Source organism: Myripristis murdjan, chromosome 8, assembly GCF_902150065.1.
Source record: "Myripristis murdjan chromosome 8, fMyrMur1.1, whole genome shotgun sequence".
Classification (NCBI taxonomy): Eukaryota; Metazoa; Chordata; class Actinopteri; order Holocentriformes; family Holocentridae; genus Myripristis; species Myripristis murdjan.
In genome coordinates, this window is record NC_043987.1 from 35,823,682 (window position 1) to 35,839,673 (window position 15,992).

General features: G+C 46.9%; 1 protein-coding gene across 2 annotated transcripts in view; it reads left to right on the forward strand.

Moving 5' to 3' along the window:
* The window catches only part of abi3a (ABI family, member 3a), a 14,713-nt gene extending 1,714 nt beyond the window's left edge, over window positions 1-12,999 (forward strand). Inside the window, exons 3-12 of one of the 2 annotated variants that reach the window (XM_030057780.1) lie at window positions 1,247-1,417; window positions 2,160-2,345; window positions 5,526-5,584; window positions 5,865-5,918; window positions 6,053-6,375; window positions 6,444-6,578; window positions 10,197-10,328; window positions 11,175-11,327; window positions 11,448-11,576; window positions 12,500-12,999. In XM_030057780.1, the coding sequence (XP_029913640.1) occupies window positions 1,247-1,417; window positions 2,160-2,345; window positions 5,526-5,584; window positions 5,865-5,918; window positions 6,053-6,375; window positions 6,444-6,578; window positions 10,197-10,328; window positions 11,175-11,327; window positions 11,448-11,576; window positions 12,500-12,663 (1,506 nt within the window). In that variant the 3' untranslated portion in view covers window positions 12,664-12,999. The remainder of the gene's footprint in view (window positions 1-1,246; window positions 1,418-2,159; window positions 2,346-5,525; window positions 5,585-5,864; window positions 5,919-6,052; window positions 6,376-6,443; window positions 6,579-10,196; window positions 10,329-11,174; window positions 11,328-11,447; window positions 11,577-12,499) is intronic. The other variant, XM_030057781.1, reaches the window with a different exon arrangement.
* Window positions 13,000-15,992: the final 2,993 nt, after the last annotated feature.

Here is a 15,992-nt window from a genome sequence, read left to right on the forward strand (position 1 = left end):
GCAGTACTGCTGCAGCAACTACCAGCAGGTACACACTACTGCAATACTGCAGTACTACTGCACTGATACTGCAGTACTGCTGCAGCAACTACCAGCAGGTACACACTACTGCAATACTGCAGTACTACTGCACTGATACTGCAGTACTGCTGCAGCAACTACCAGCAGGTACACACTACTGCAATACTGCAGTACTACTGCACTGATACTGCACTACTACTGCAGTACTACTGCACTAATACTGCACTACTACTACAGTACTGCTGCAGCAACTACCAGCAGGTACACACTACTGCACTACTGCAGTACTACTGCACTGATACTGCAGTACTGCTGCAGCAACTACCAGCAGGTACACACTACTGCACTACTACTGAAGTACTACTGCACTGCTACTGCAGTACTGCTGCAGTACTACTGCACTAATACTGCACTACTACTACAGTGCTGCTGCAGCAACTACCAGCAGGTATGCACTTCTGCAGTACTACTGCAGTAGTACAGTAGACAGTAGTACTGCAGTAGTACAGTAGACAGTAGTATTGCAGTAGTACAGTAGACATTAGTACTGCAGTTGTACTGCAGTAGTACAGTAGACAGTAGTACTGCAGTAGTACAGTCGACAGTAGTATTGCAGTAGTACAGTAGACATTAGTACTGCAGTAGTATTGCAGTAGTACAGTAGACAGTAGTACTGCAGCTCCACCGAGCAGAATATTATCAAAAAGAATTCTATATTCAAACTGTTTGAAGAAAAATATTCACTTTTTAATTTTCAGATCATTTTGTTGTTTGTTAGTTTCTCTTTGTTTGTTTGTTTGTTTGTTTAGCCTTTTTAAAAATTTCACTCTGTTTCTCTCTCTGCCTGTCTGCCTTCCTGTCTGTCTCTCTCTCTCTGCCTCTCTCTCTCTCTCCCTGTCTTTCTCTCTCTCTGCCTGTCTCTCCACCTGTCTCTCTCTCTTCCTGTCTGTCTCTTTCCCTGTCTGTCTCTCTCTCTCTCTGCCTGTCTGTCTCCCCCTCTGCCTGTCTCCCCCTCTGTCTGTCTGTCTCTCTGCCTGTCTGTCTCTCTGCCTGTCTGTCTGCCTGTCTGTCTCCCTGCCTGTCTGTCTCTCTCTCTCTCTGTCTCCCTGCCTGTCTCTCTGCCTGTCTGCCTGTCTCTCTGCCTGTCTGTCTCTCTGCCTGCCTGTCTGTCTGTCTGTCTCTCTGCCTGTCTCTCTGCCTGTCTGTCTGCCTGTCTGTCTCTCAGGCGGGGGAGAACAGTGTGAAGGCTTTGGAGGAAACCAAGAACTTCACCACCCAATCACTGGCCAGCGTCGCCTACCAGATCAGCTCTCTGGCCAATAGCGTGCTCCGGCTGCTCGATGCTCAGACCAATCAGCTGCGCCACATGGAGTCATCCATCAACCTCATTGGACAGGTGAGGCCCCGCCCCTAGACATCCGTGTGAATTTACAGTCAGGGAGATATTTTAATCTGAAATATTTTAATCTGAAATATTTTAATCTGAACCGTAAAGAAATAAATCCCAGGAGTGAGGACCGAAATTATAACATTTACAGGACATGAAGTATGTGTGTGTGTGTGTGTGTGTGTGTGCGTGTGTGTGTGTGTGCGTGTGTGTGTGTGTGTGTGACAGACAAATGACTCTCTCTCCATTCTGTCCTGTTCTGTGCCAAGAATACAGATCCAGGTCACCCGAGTGAAGGTGTGTGTGTGTGTGTGTGAGTGTGTGTGTGTGTGTGTGTGTGTGTGTGAGTGTGTGAGTGTGTGTGTGTGTGTGTGTGTGTGTGTGTGATAATGTGCCCCTCTCCCCATTAGGGAGGGTAGCACTGAATGAATAGACCCAGTGTTCTCTGTCCTCTGTGTGTGTGTGTGTGTGTGTGTGTGTGTGTGTGTGTGTGCATGTGTGTGTGTGTGTGTGTTGGGGGTTTGGTAATGGGATGTGTTTTTCTTTGGTTATGTATTTTAGGTCGTGGGTGATAATATACAAGTGATGGTGTTTATATTGTTTTTATTGTTGTTGTTGTTGTTGTTGTTGCTGTTGTTGTTGTTGTTGTTGTTGTTGTTGTTGTTGTTGTTGTTGTTGTTGTTGTTGTTGTTGTTGTTGCCGTGGCCCTGGCGGTGCCTCTGCTCTGAAACGCTCGCTCGTGTCCCTGCAGACGGTGGAGATGCACAAGGAGAAGGTGTCCCGGCGGGAGATCGGCGTCTTCACGGCGGTCAGGAGGGTCCCGCGCAGCCACAAGGTCCTCCCCCCCGCCGCCCCGCCCAGCTCGCAGCTCCGCCCACCCTACAAGCGCTGTCCAATCAACTACCAGCAGCTGGACGGCCTGGGCCACGGCATCAAGGTCTCACACACACACACACACACACACACACACACACACACACACACACACACACACTTCGGCTCAGCTCTCTATCTGGACAGACTTTCATGACCTCGCAGGCCGTCCTCCTGCGGCGATGCGTTTAATGACCTCGCAGGCCGCCGTCCTCCTGCGGCGATGCGTTTAATGACCTCGCAGGCCGCCGTCCTCCCGCGGCAATGCGTTTAATGACCTCGCAGGCCGCCGTCCTCCTGTGGCGATGCGTTTAATGACCTCGCATCTGTGTGAATCAGACGCCTCAGAGCTGCTTTCACTTTGATGGAGCCCAGCTAACGACTCCCATAGACTTCAAGTCTTTATGCTAAGCTAACAGGAAATGCTACCCACAGGAACTGAACCAGTGGACGGACAGAGGAGAAGATGGTGTCCAACATCTGGTCTCAGTCTGGGGGAAGTCGGGGAAAAGGGGATTTTGGACCAAAACCTTGAATTTTCCTTTACGGTTCAGGTGAGCTGTAGCTCCGCCCCTTCCTCCTGGACACAGAGCAGGCTCTAGACTCAGCCTGACATTACCTGTATCATTCATTTTTTGGGCTGTTGGTCCATTTCCTACAATCTCCCCACATTTTAGTCCACGAGGGTTCATCGTGTCTGAACTTTATATCGATCGTAGAGTTTCTTCTCTATCAGGCACAAAGCAGGTTCATTCCCACCTGACGTGTTTGGGCGGTGAGCTTCCGCCTTCCTCAGAGGTGTCACTCGGTGTGTGTGACGTGTCTGTATCAGCTGATGTTGCTCGTAGAGGCGTGGCCGACCTGTCCCAGGCTGTGGAGAGCATGTCGGCCCGGGTCATGCTGCTGTTTGCTGTCCCGGTGCAGATGACTTTTGTCTTCTCCCAGTCCAAAATGTGGTTCTCTGGTTTGCAGTGGTCTGTTATTCTCCTGCAGTGCCTGGTCTTTTATAGCTCGTCTGTCTTTTCTCCGTCTCCTTTTCACACTCGTTTTGATGTTCTTTTGTTCGGGTGCTGAGTGATCTTCCTGTTTCTCCTGTGCAGGTGTTGTTGCAGGATTTGCAGGGTATCTCATACATTATACTACATTGGTGCTGTTGGTCTATCTTGTCCTGTGGGTGTACTGAGAACTGTCTGAGTTTTACGTGCGTTGTCACAGGTGTGCTGATGTGTCGCCTCTGAAAGGCTCTCTGGATGCTGATTCCTCTGATGCGCGGTGAAGTGACGTCGTCTGTTTTGTGTGCCTGTTTCTTTTTCCTGGGTTGGGTGTGTTGTCTTTGTTTGATTTTCTCCCCACATTTTGTCTCATGTTGTCTCTGAAAGTTCATCTGTAGGTTTATTTTTAAAAGAAAGAAATGGGACAGTACATGTTAATGCACATATAAACATAAACACTTGAGACTGTAGCCGTGTGGTTAATTTCCATCTCTAGTCCCATTGGCAGGTTGGTGTTGTACATAACGCTCATTCACAATAACAATAAAAACAAAACAAACAACATAGTTGATCATAAAACATACAGGCCAAGGCTCAGGGGACCATGTGCATTTCACCACAGCTTAAACACTAACTTATGTCGAGGGGCTGATTAAAGTGCAGAGTGCTAAAGTGTAAAGTGCATTATTATATTGCAAATTGCCCAAAAAATATAAAGTGCTATTTTGATTGCCCAATACTCAATTGCATATTACAATATTTTAATACCAGCGATGGTAATTTGTGATACCTGGAGTTCCTAGTTGTATAGAAATATAAAGTGCTTGTTGTTTTGCACGTTGCCCTACTGCCTAATAGGTGAGAACTGCACATTACTCAATTACATATTGCAGTAAATGAATATATATCAAAAATGGTAATTTTATGATACTGAAAGTACCCAATTGTGTGAGAATATAAAGTGCGTGTTGCATTGCACATTGCCCTAGTGCCTGGAAAAATAAATAAAGATATAATAAATAGAAAAAAAAATGTTAATGAGGAAGAGGAAGGTAATAATAATGTATGTACTCAGTAGAAATTGTGGATGGAACCCTTGACAAATTAGTTAACATTAAACAAATACACAGGTTTAGGCCTGGCTGTGGAAACAGTGTTGTTGAGATGCACGGACAGAAAAAGTGGCTCGACTACAGGAACTACACAGTCCCTCTGGAACCAGCTCTGGTGGATCTGTTTGAGTTTTTCATCTTCATATCGTAGTGGAATGAATGGAGGAAAGGGAGGAGGAGTGATGTGGCAGCTCTGAGACCCCACCGCTCGCTCTGGGAGGAGAGCAGAGGAACGTGAAGGAGAGGAACCTCTGGACCTGCAGAGGAACCGGGGGGGAGGCGCCCTGAGCGAGGAGGCCTCGGCGCCCAGGGTGGGGAGGCCTCAGCGCTCAGGGTGGGGAGGCGGGGCTGCCGGGTCTCATGCGAGCGTTCTCGTTGCAGACAGGAAGTGGCGGCCGCAGCGACACACAGAAGCAGAAGTGACGTTTCCTGTCAAACTGAAACCTCGGGCAAACCGTCAGCGCCGACGCCTCCCGCAGCTCGACTCGCTCTCAACAAAACCCAGAAGGGATCTCACACGCAGAATGTCAGGAACAACAGTAAAAATGTCAAATCACCGGAAAATTTAAACCAAACCACCGGAAAAATAGCAAAAAATATATATATGTATTTTTAGAAATGACAGGAAACATTTCCATCCGTGGCTCAAACATGGCTGACTCAGGATCAGATGTCTGGTGTTTAGATGCTTTTCATGAGCAGTTATGGACCACAACAGGAAGTCATAACTCCTTTTTTATTTTGAAAGAAAGTGTAAAGACGCTGGTTGGCCTCCCCGCTCTCACGGGACGGGCGCCGCCGCGTTCCCTTCACAATAAAGTCCCACACGTTCTGCGAGTCACATCAGAGATGAACTGAGGAAGAAAGAGAATAGAAACTGCAGTGCAGCCGCGACAGGAGCTGTTCACACACACACACACACACACACACACACACACACACACACACACACGCACACACACACACGCACACACACACAGACGTTCTTTGTTGAGCGTGGGAAAATGTTTAGAGAGACTAATTAGAGCTGCCAAGGCCTGAGAGCCTCTATTGAAGCTCTGACACACACACACACACACACACACACACACACACACACACACACACACTCGTTCCTCACACCGTTTTTTGTCCCGTCAGGTCTCTGGGAAACAGTCGGACAGAACAGGAATGACCCGCAAGCATGGAGGCACCATCAGGTTCTATTCTGTTCTAGTTCTATTCTCCTCATGACAGCGTCTCTCTCACTTCCTGATCAGAGCCTGACACAGGACGTGTGTGTGTGTGTGTGTGTGTGTGTGTGTGTGTGTCTGTGTGTGTGTGTGTGTGTGTGTGTGTGTGTGTGTGTGTGTCTGTGTGTGTGTGTGTGTGTGTCTGTGTGTGTGTGTGTGTCTGTGTGTGTGTGTGTGTGTGTGTCTGTGTGTGTGTGTGTGTGTGTGTGTGTCTGTGTGTGTGTGTGTGTGTGTGTGTGTGAGGCAGGTCCTCCAAGCCTCCAGAGCCGGTGCAGTGTCCGGTGGCGCCCCCTGCAGGCGGGTGAGTGTCACTGCAGTTTGACTCTGATTGGAGAGCAGAGAGCTGCTGATCAGCTGACCTGACCCCTCCCCCTCCCCCTCCCCCCTCCCCCTCCCCCCTCCCCCTGCCCCTCTCCCCTCCTCTTCCTCTCTCAGCTCCAGTTTTGGGAAGCCTGTGGCTCCGCCCACTGTCCCCACCTGGCCCGCGTCACCTGAATGTGACATCATCACTACGCTGCTAGACGACGCCCCGCCCCCTCCCCCTCCCCCTCCCCCTCCGATGGCCGACGCCTCGGTGCAGGATGATGAGGTCACCGACAGTTCAGGCCCGCCCCCTCCTCCTCCTCCTCCTGATTCGTTGGTGGACCAGGTGGCTCCGCCCCCGCCTCCTCCTCCCCCTCCCCCCCCTCCTCCCGCTCCTGAAGCTCCGTCCGACCAGAGCGTCCCGCCTCTGGCCCCGCCCACCAGCTTGGAGACCGGTGAGTCCCACGGTCAAATGTTGTGACATCACAGTGACATCACAGTGACATCACCTCTCTGTCCTCAGTGGTGGAGGAGAACAGCTTCCCCCCTCCCTCTCCGCCTCCTCCTCCCTCTGATGACGTCATCCCTCCACTGACCAATGAGGGCCTTGAACTGCCAGCTCCGCCCCCTCCACCTCCTCCCTGCCCGGAAGCAGAAGGTAGCAGACTCTCCATCCATCCATCCATCATCCATCCATCATCCATCATCCATCTATCCATCATCCATCCATCCATCATCCATCCATCATCCATCATCCATCTATCCATCATCCATCCATCATCCATCCATCCATCATCCATCCATCCATCTATCCATCATCCATCCATCCATCCATCCATGCATCATCCATCCATCACCCATCCATCCATCTATCCATCATCCATCCATCCATCCATCCATGCATCATCCATCCATCATCCATCCATCCATCCACCATCCATCCACCATCCATCCATCATCCATCCATCCATCCATCCATCCTCCATCCATCATCCATCCATCATCCATCCATCCATCATCCATCCATCATCCATCCACCATCCATCCATCATCCATCCATCCATCCATCCATCCACCCATCATCCATCCATCCATCATCCATCCATCCATCATCCATCCATCCATCCATCCATCATCCATCCATCACCCATCCATCACCCATCCATCACCCACCCATCATCCATCCATCCATCATCCATCCATCCGTCCATCCATCCATCACCCATCCATCCATCATCCATCATCCATCCATCCATCACCCACCCATCATCCATCCATCCATCATCCATCCATCACCCATCCATCCATCATCCATCCATCACCCATCCATCCATCATCCATCCATCACCCATCCATCATCCATACATCCATCTTCCATCCATCACCCATCATCCATCACCCATCCATCCATCCATCCATCCATCATCCATCCATCCATCATCCATCCATCCGTCCATCCATCCATCACCCATCCATCCATCATCCATCATCCATCCATCCATCACCCACCCATCATCCATCCATCCATCATCCATTCATCACCCATCCATCCATCATCCATCCATCACCCATCCATCCATCATCCATCCATCACCCATCCATCATCCATACATCCATCTTCCATCCATCACCCATCATCCATCCATCATCCATCCACCATCCATCCATCATCCATCCATCCATCCATCCATCCATCATCCATCCATCACCCATCCATCCATCACCCACCCATCATCCATCCATCCATCATCCATCCATCCATCATCTATCCATTCGTCCATCCATCCATCCGTCCATCCATCCATCATCCATCCATCATCCATCCATCCATCCATCCATCCATCCATCATCCATCCATCCATCCATCCATCCATCATCCATCCATCCATCATCCATCCATCACCCATGACCCATCCATCCATCCATCCATCATCCATCCATCATCCATCCATCACCCATCCATCCATCTGTCCATCCATCCATCATCCATCCATCCATCCATCCATCCATCATCTATCCATCCATCCATCCATCCATCATCCATCCATCACCCATGACCCTTCCATCCATCCATCATCTATCCATCACCCATGACCCTTCCATCCATCCATCCATCCATCATCCATCCATCCATCCATCCATCCATCCATCTGTCTAGTGTCATTCTTTAAGGGCGTTTTCACACCTGAAAGTCCGAACCAAGGTCCGAACCAAACTCCGTAATTCTGTTACATTGTAACACATTTGGTCCGGTTGGTTTGGTTTCACACTGCAAATAGAGTAACGGACTTTACAAGACAAACATACAGGGGAAATTTATTCTTCTCATTAGAGGACGCATCAACTCCCCATGCACTTCCGCGGCTCATTTTGCTTTGGTTACGCTGAGTTGTTGGGCTGGCCGGCATCTGACATCAGTGTTACTTCCTGTTTACACAAAATGAATGGAGAGCCAGAGCCGGCTTTGGGCATAGGCGGTATAGGCAGGCCTAGGGCGCCATCTGTTGGAGGGGCGCCGCTAGCGGCCGGAGGGGCGCCGGCAGCGGTTGTTTACCGGAGGGATACCCGCAGGATTTTATCGGCGTCATAGGTAGAGTCGTCGGCGACATTAGTAAAGCCGGCACTGGAGCGAGCCATCTTTTTCCCGTTCTAATATTTTTGTTGGTATATTGCTACCAGCAGCACCAAGTTAATGAGCAATACATCAGAGTAACTGCTATTCACAAGATGAGCCTCCTCATCATGAGAAAACTTTATCGAGAGGAGGAGAAAACGGCATACAGTCCTGCGAGTTATGGCAATGTGTATTCCGGAGAGAAGGTGAGTGTGGGAATATTTTTTAAAGAGATGAGCTGTCAGTAGTGATGTATTAACTTGTCTTTATAGTGCTATACATTTTACCGTGCGACACTTTTCATTCAGCATAATAACGGACACGAGTCTACTAACGTTGCGCCTTGCGTGTCACAGCAACGTTTAACGTTAGCAGCTAAAGTTAGCATGCCGTTACTTCCTGTGTTTGGTCCAGTGTTTGGTCCGCTGAGCTTTCACACTGCATACGAACCGCACCAGGGTTCACTTGGAACCGAACCGAGACCTACGTTTTCTGGCGGACCAGAGTTCGCTTGTTTGGTCCGCACCAGAGTCCGGATGCGTGTTCGCACCTGCCCAAACGAACCGGACTATCCGAGGAAACGAACTCTGCTCCGTTTAAAGCGGACCAAACAGCTCTGGTGTGAAAGCGACCTAAGTTTCTTGCTCCTCACGTCATCAGTGCTGCTGCTTTCCTCTGTCTGTCTCTCTCTCTGCCTGTCTCTCTGCCTGTCTGTCTCTCTCTCTGCCTGTCTCTCTGCCTGTCTCTCTGCCTGTCTCTCTCTCTCTGTCTGTCTCTGTCTGTCTCTCTCTCTCTGTCTCTCTCTCTGTCTGTCTCTGTCTCTTTGTCTGTCTCTCTCTGCCTGTCTGTCTCTCTCTCTGCCTGTCTGTCTCTGTCTGTCTGTCTCTCTGCCTGTCTCTCTCTGCCTGCCTGTCTCTCTCTCTCTGCCTGTCTGTCTGTCTCTCTCTGTCTCTCTCTCTCTCTCTGCCTGCCTGTCTGTCTCTCTGCCTGCCTGTCTCCCTGCCTGTCTCTCTCTTTGCCTGTCTTTCTCTGTCTCTCTCTCTCTCTGTCTATCTGTCTCTCTCTGCCTGTCTGTCTCTCTCTCTCTCTGCCTGTCTGTCTCTCTGCCTGTCTCTTTCTCTCTCTCTGCCTGTCTGTCTCTCTGCCTGTCTGTCTCTCTCTGTCTGTCTCTGTCTGTCTCTCTCTCTCTGTCTCTCTCTCTGTCTGTCTCTGTCTCTTTGTCTGTCTCTCTCTGCCTGTCTGTCTCTCTCTCTGCCTGTCTGTCTCTGTCTGTCTGTCTCTCTGCCTGTCTCTCTCTGCCTGCCTGTCTCTCTCTCTCTGCCTGTCTGTCTGTCTCTCTCTGTCTCTCTCTCTCTCTGCCTGCCTGTCTGTCTCTCTGCCTGCCTGTCTCCCTGCCTGTCTCTCTCTTTGCCTGTCTTTCTCTGTCTCTCTCTCTCTCTGTCTATCTGTCTCTCTCTGCCTGTCTGTCTCTCTCTCTCTCTGCCTGTCTGTCTCTCTGCCTGTCTGTCTCTCTGCCTGTCTGTCTCTCTCTGTCTGTCTCTCTGCCTGTCTTTCTCTTTGCCTGTCTGTCTCTCTGCCTGTCTCTCTCTCTCTCTGCCTGTCTCTCTCTCTCTCTCTCTCTCTCTGCCTGTCTGTCTGTCTCTCTGCCTGTCTCTCTCTCAGTCTCCCTCCAGTCCAGGAGGAGTTGCCGTCGCTCGCCCCCCAGCACTCGCTCTCTCTCTCTCAGGGTGCGCTCTGGCCCCGCCTCCCGCTGCCGCTACACGCGCTCCCTCTTCCTGCCCGCCGTCCAATCACGTAAGCCTCTGGCAGACGCCGTCGTCCAATAGCAGTAGAAGTAGATCAGAGGCGTTGTGGTGCTGTGTTCAGGTCACGTGGGAGAATTCAGAACCACCCGACTTCTGGTAAAAATACTTCTAAAAATACCTCAGCTAGGAAGTACCATAACAGTAACCCAGCTGGGAAATACCACTAAAAATACTCCAGCTGGGTAACGTAGTACTAACCCCGTTTCACTGCCGCAGTTTTACTTAAATACAAATACTTCTGTTGGCAAAACAAATGCAGAGCCAGACAGTTATACTAATACTAATACTAACAGTAACACTAATACTAATACTAATACTAATACTAACAGTAATACTAATACTAACAGTAATACTAATACTAATACTAATACTAACAGTAATACTAATACTAATACTAACAGTAATACTAATACTAATACTAATACTAACAATAATACTAACAGTAATACTAATACTAACAGTAATACTAACAGTAATACTAACAGTAATACTAATATTAATACTGATACTAATAATAAAACTTTGTCATTGTAATGAAGACACAGTAACACACACATATATCAGGACATATATCACATATATATATATATATATATATATGTGTATATATGCATATGTGTGTGTGTGTGTGTGTGTGTGTGTGTGTGTGTGTGTGTGTGTGTGCTCTTTATTCACTCATTAGTTTGTGTGTTTTTAAAGTCAGACAGAAACAGGACGAGTGTGTTTACTGAGACGCTGCTTCACTCTGTCTCTCTCTCTGCCTGTCTCTCTGCCTGTCTGTCTGTCTCTCTGCCTGTCTCTCTGTCTGTCTCTCTCTCTGTCTCGCTTTCGTCAGTGATGATCCCTCCTCCTCCCCCCTATCCTCCCCCCCTCGCTCCTCCTCTTCCTCCTGCCTCCCCCTCCTCCTCCTCCTCCTCATCTTCCTCCCGCCTGCTTCCTCGCTCCTCTTCTCCTCGAATCTGCTTGCCTGCTCGCCTGGAACACCTGGGTAAGTGGACACACACACACACACACACACACACACACCTGCTTGGTTCAGCCCCCGCCCTCTGAAAGCGGCTCAGCCAATCAGAGCGCAGCCTCACAACACCTCTGTCCCCTCTCTCAGATCTGGAGATCCCGGCCCCGCCCCCTCCCCCGCTGTTCCCCTGTGATGTCACTTTTGATGACATCACCCCACCCCTCCCTCCTCCGGTCGACTACGACACCGACGCCCCAGCAGAGTACCTGGACAAAGGTAATAATACTTCTACTAGCACTACTACTAGTACCATTATTACTACTGCTGCTGCTACTACTACTACTACTACTATTACTGCAACTGCTGCTACTAGTACTGCTACTACCACCACTACTACTACTACTACTGTTGCTGGTACTACTACTACTACTGCTTGTGCCACTACTATTTGCACCACTCTACAACCAGTACTACTATGTGTACACAGTGTGTACTTGCAGTATTAGTGTTGGTGCTACAGCTTCTTCTAAAACTGTCAACACTTTTCACAGGATTGTAGTTCTACTGCAGTATCAGTGATACTGTTTGAATTCTGACTGTAGTACCCTGTCTGTCCTCATGGTGGTGCTGCAGCCAGAGCAGATACTTTAAGAACTGTGTTGACATACTACTGATACGAATACTACAATTTGTACTTCAATTACAGCTAATAATAATTGTAATAATAATAATAATAACAACAACGATAAATCAATTTAAAAACAATAATAATTAATATAATAATCAATTCCATTCAGTCGCTGGTGATTCAGTTAAAAATGATTTCTTTCAAAATTCAGTTCAGTTTGAGCTTGTAAAACACACTTTACATCCAAAAAACTTTATTAACAGAGAAATAATAATAATAATAATAATAATAATAATAATAATAATAATAATGATAATGATAATGTATGGCACAAATGGAATATAAGTAGTTTAGAGGCAGTTACATAATCTCCTGTCCAGGCACATCACCATGGTAACCATAACCCTCTGTGCAATGGCGTCTTGGGGACTTCCCCTTGCTCGTCGCCGTGGTGCAGCACTCCTGGGAAAGTGCGCCCTCCGGTGGATCGTGTCTGCACTGCAGGACTGAGCCTCTGGTGCTGCGGTTTGTGTGCTGTCTGTTGTAACTGCAGTGCTCCTGTCTGTCCTAGTGGTGGCGATGTACAGCTACGAGGCCACCAAGCCGGAGGACCTGTCCTTCAGCGAGGGCGACCTCATCTACCTGACCTGTCGCCATGACAACGGCTGGTGGGAGGGCGTCCTCAACGGCAAGCGAGGCTTCTTCCCGGAGAACTACGTCCAGTCCAGCGGCTAGGTGGCCTGGAGAGCCACGCCCCCCTCGCTGGATGAAATCAAGCCACGCCCCCGTAATGACATAATGTAATGAGATAATTATGTCTTGAATTGAGAAAAACAGGGCAGATTGTTTTTTTAATTTCTGAAGTGAATGCATGAGGCTTCTGTAGAGCACTGATCACACGCCAAGAACCACGTCGTTTCTGTTCAACTTGTTTTAACCCGGGAGGGAGGCTGCGTCCGGGCCGCTTTGGGGGCACAGAAACATTATGGAGCCAGGAGAGGTGGGGGGATATTCTGAGGGGTAAAATCAGAATGTCTGAGATTAAAGTTGCAAATTCATGAGAAAAAAAAACTCAAATTCATGAGAAAAAACTCAGAAAAATAGTTTTTCCTCCTCCTCTGTGTGTGTGGCTCCACCTGTGCTGCCCCCTGCTGGCCGTGTCTCAGGCCTACAGCTGATCCCCTCAGCAGATCCTACAGGAACAAGGAGATCCTGCTGATCTGAGCCCAGAATCAGCAGATTGTTTTCTTCTGAATCGGCCCAAGTCACAGCAACGTCTCTTCAGAGTCCAGATGCTGAGGAGGAGGTTGGGGTTCTGGACTCAGACCAGCAGGATTTCCTTCTGACTGGATCCCACAGGAGGAGGACAAACTGGTTCTCATGTTTTTTTCCTCATAAGTTTACAACTCTACAATCTCAGAATTTTGTTTATTTTCCCACATAAATTTGTGAGTTCTTTCTCAAAAATTTGCCACTTAAATCTTGGAAATCCTGGATTTTTCCTCTGAATATCGCAGGTCCATAATTTTTCCCACCTACAACGGCCCTAATACACCGCTATCCCATTAGTAGTTTTTGTTTCTTTTAATCATGATCTGCCCATAAAATAAAGGCATTTTAACTTTTCTATGAGTGCCTTGGTATCTACTAAGTTTTTTGAGTAGTTTTTGTTTGTTTGTTTGGTTGTTTGTTTGTTTGTTTGTTTGTTTGTACCTTGTTTAAACAGAAACTCGGACAGTAAATGACGTGGTGACATGGAGGTTTGTTGCAGTTCAGGTGGTGAAACTGAAACACTCTGAACAAAATTACTTTTAGCTCTTTTCACAAATTTATCACAAATCCTGACTTTGGCCTCTTTATAAGAGGAACTGGGCTAAGAAATATGAACAATGATAAAATAATGGTAACCGTGAGCGACGGTCTCAACTGAACTGTGAGATCTGCTGCTCAGGCCGGAGGTCTACAGCCACGTTTCCACAAAGTGAGGCTTCACAACCAATTAACTCAAATAATCATAATGACTCTCATTACTTCACTGGACAATGTAACTATGATTATTAATCTGTATGATCTAAGGAATAAAATCATTTCACTGCACTGGCATCTTAAATGTCTTGACCATTATTTTGTGGTTATCTTCTTGAAATTTAATTGAAAATACAGTATATATCCAGAATATCAAATAATAATGCATATAATAACATGTATTATTATTGTTGTTATTAATTAATAAAGACGATGCAACAAATAGATCCAGCCGAGCAATTTGATTGGACAGGAGCTGCTCCCTGAGTGCTGATGTTTTCCTGGCGTCTCTCTGCTTTAATAATAAAAACCCTGGAGGCAAACAGAGAGAGCTGGTCGTTAGAGGAGTGTTTCTACCGCAGGGTGGACGGCGGCGGCCATGCCTCCAAGGCTGTGGTAAAATTAAAATTTCAAAGCATTTAATCCATCAAACAAGTTCACAAAATGTATCATCAGAGGGCTAAAAATGATTTCATAAAGTACTTATTTTAAGGGTGCTGAGATTAAATGTACTCTTATAAACAGTCTCAAATCACCCCTGACTGTAATATAATTATAATTAATATAACTGGGACTTCTACTCTAAATGAACTCATAAATCATTGTGCAAGTTTGTTTATTTTGCATCAATGGTTAACTAACCATATCAATGAATAAAGTGATGCTTCAAAACACATTGCATATATGTTGTATTATTTTGAAAAAAGTATTGATAAAAACAACAAAACAAACAGTTGAATAGTTGAGTGTTCTGCAGACATAATCAATGGGATGCATTACTCAACTCAACTCAGCTTTATTTATATAGCACTTTAAAAACCACCACAGCTGAAACAAAGTGCTGTACATGAATTATAATAAAACAACAAAACAGTAAGAACAGTAGAAAGAATAAAAAACAATCAAACAAATTAAAACAAAGCAATAAAACAGTAGAAAGAATGAAAAACAAATTAAAACAGAGCAATGTCTGACGCTGGAATTTAAAGTCAATGTGCATAAATGATCATAAAACAACAAAACAGTAAAAGCAATAATAGTAAAAAGAATATAGACAAAACAAATTAGCTTATCATTAAAAAAAATCAAATCAGAACAGTAAGAAAACATCAAAACTCTACTTCCCTTTTTATTTCCCCTCAGCAACATTAAGATCCCCTGAGCATTCCAACAGACGGATGTTTTGGAAAGAATCCTGAGTAAAAGCTGTAAATCATATGATATTTTGACAAGTGTAAGTAATATCAAATCTCATATTTACATTAAAGCTAGTTTAAACACAAATGATGGTACTTTAACGCTGTAATTAAAACATTAAAATGTGCTTCCTCCTCTGCCTCATGGCCGGCCATGCCTGCTGAAAAAGGGGCGTGGCTCCACTGCAGTTCACTTCAGATGATGTGGAGCACTGTGATTGGCTTATACGCATCCAATCCAATAAGTGTCTGCATTTAGGTGGAGACAGTATAACAGTAATCATAGATCAATCAATCAGTCACCACCGACTCTGATCAATGATCAGCCTGCTGAGGCAGGAGAGGAGCTTCAATATGGAGGAAGCTTTAACTTGAACTTTGAATATGTGGACATGGTGCAGCCGCCTGGCTCTGAGAATCAAAACAGACCAAATATCCAGAATTACAAACACAGCCTGTCAAATGACTGGGAAAGAGCAGAGACGACTGGGACGTATAGAATGTAAACTGCAGCAGAGACAAACAGCTGAACAAACTGGGTCTGATCCTGTTCATCCCCTCTGCAACAAATCCATCAAACGGCCCTCGGGAGGCGCTACAGAGCCGCTGCAGCAACCAAGAACATTTACACAAAGTCTCTCATGGCAAATCTAAGAACTGTACTAAACACCATGAAGACATAAATTCTCTGTGTGACGGTAGTTTAAGAGAGGCAGGCTGAGTCGTGATGTTCAGCGGCGATCACGCAACCCCAGATGAGCTGAAAGGAACTCGTCCAACTCACAGAGGATGGTGATCATGTGTGAACTGGCCTCTTGTCCTTTGTTTATTACCATGTCGATC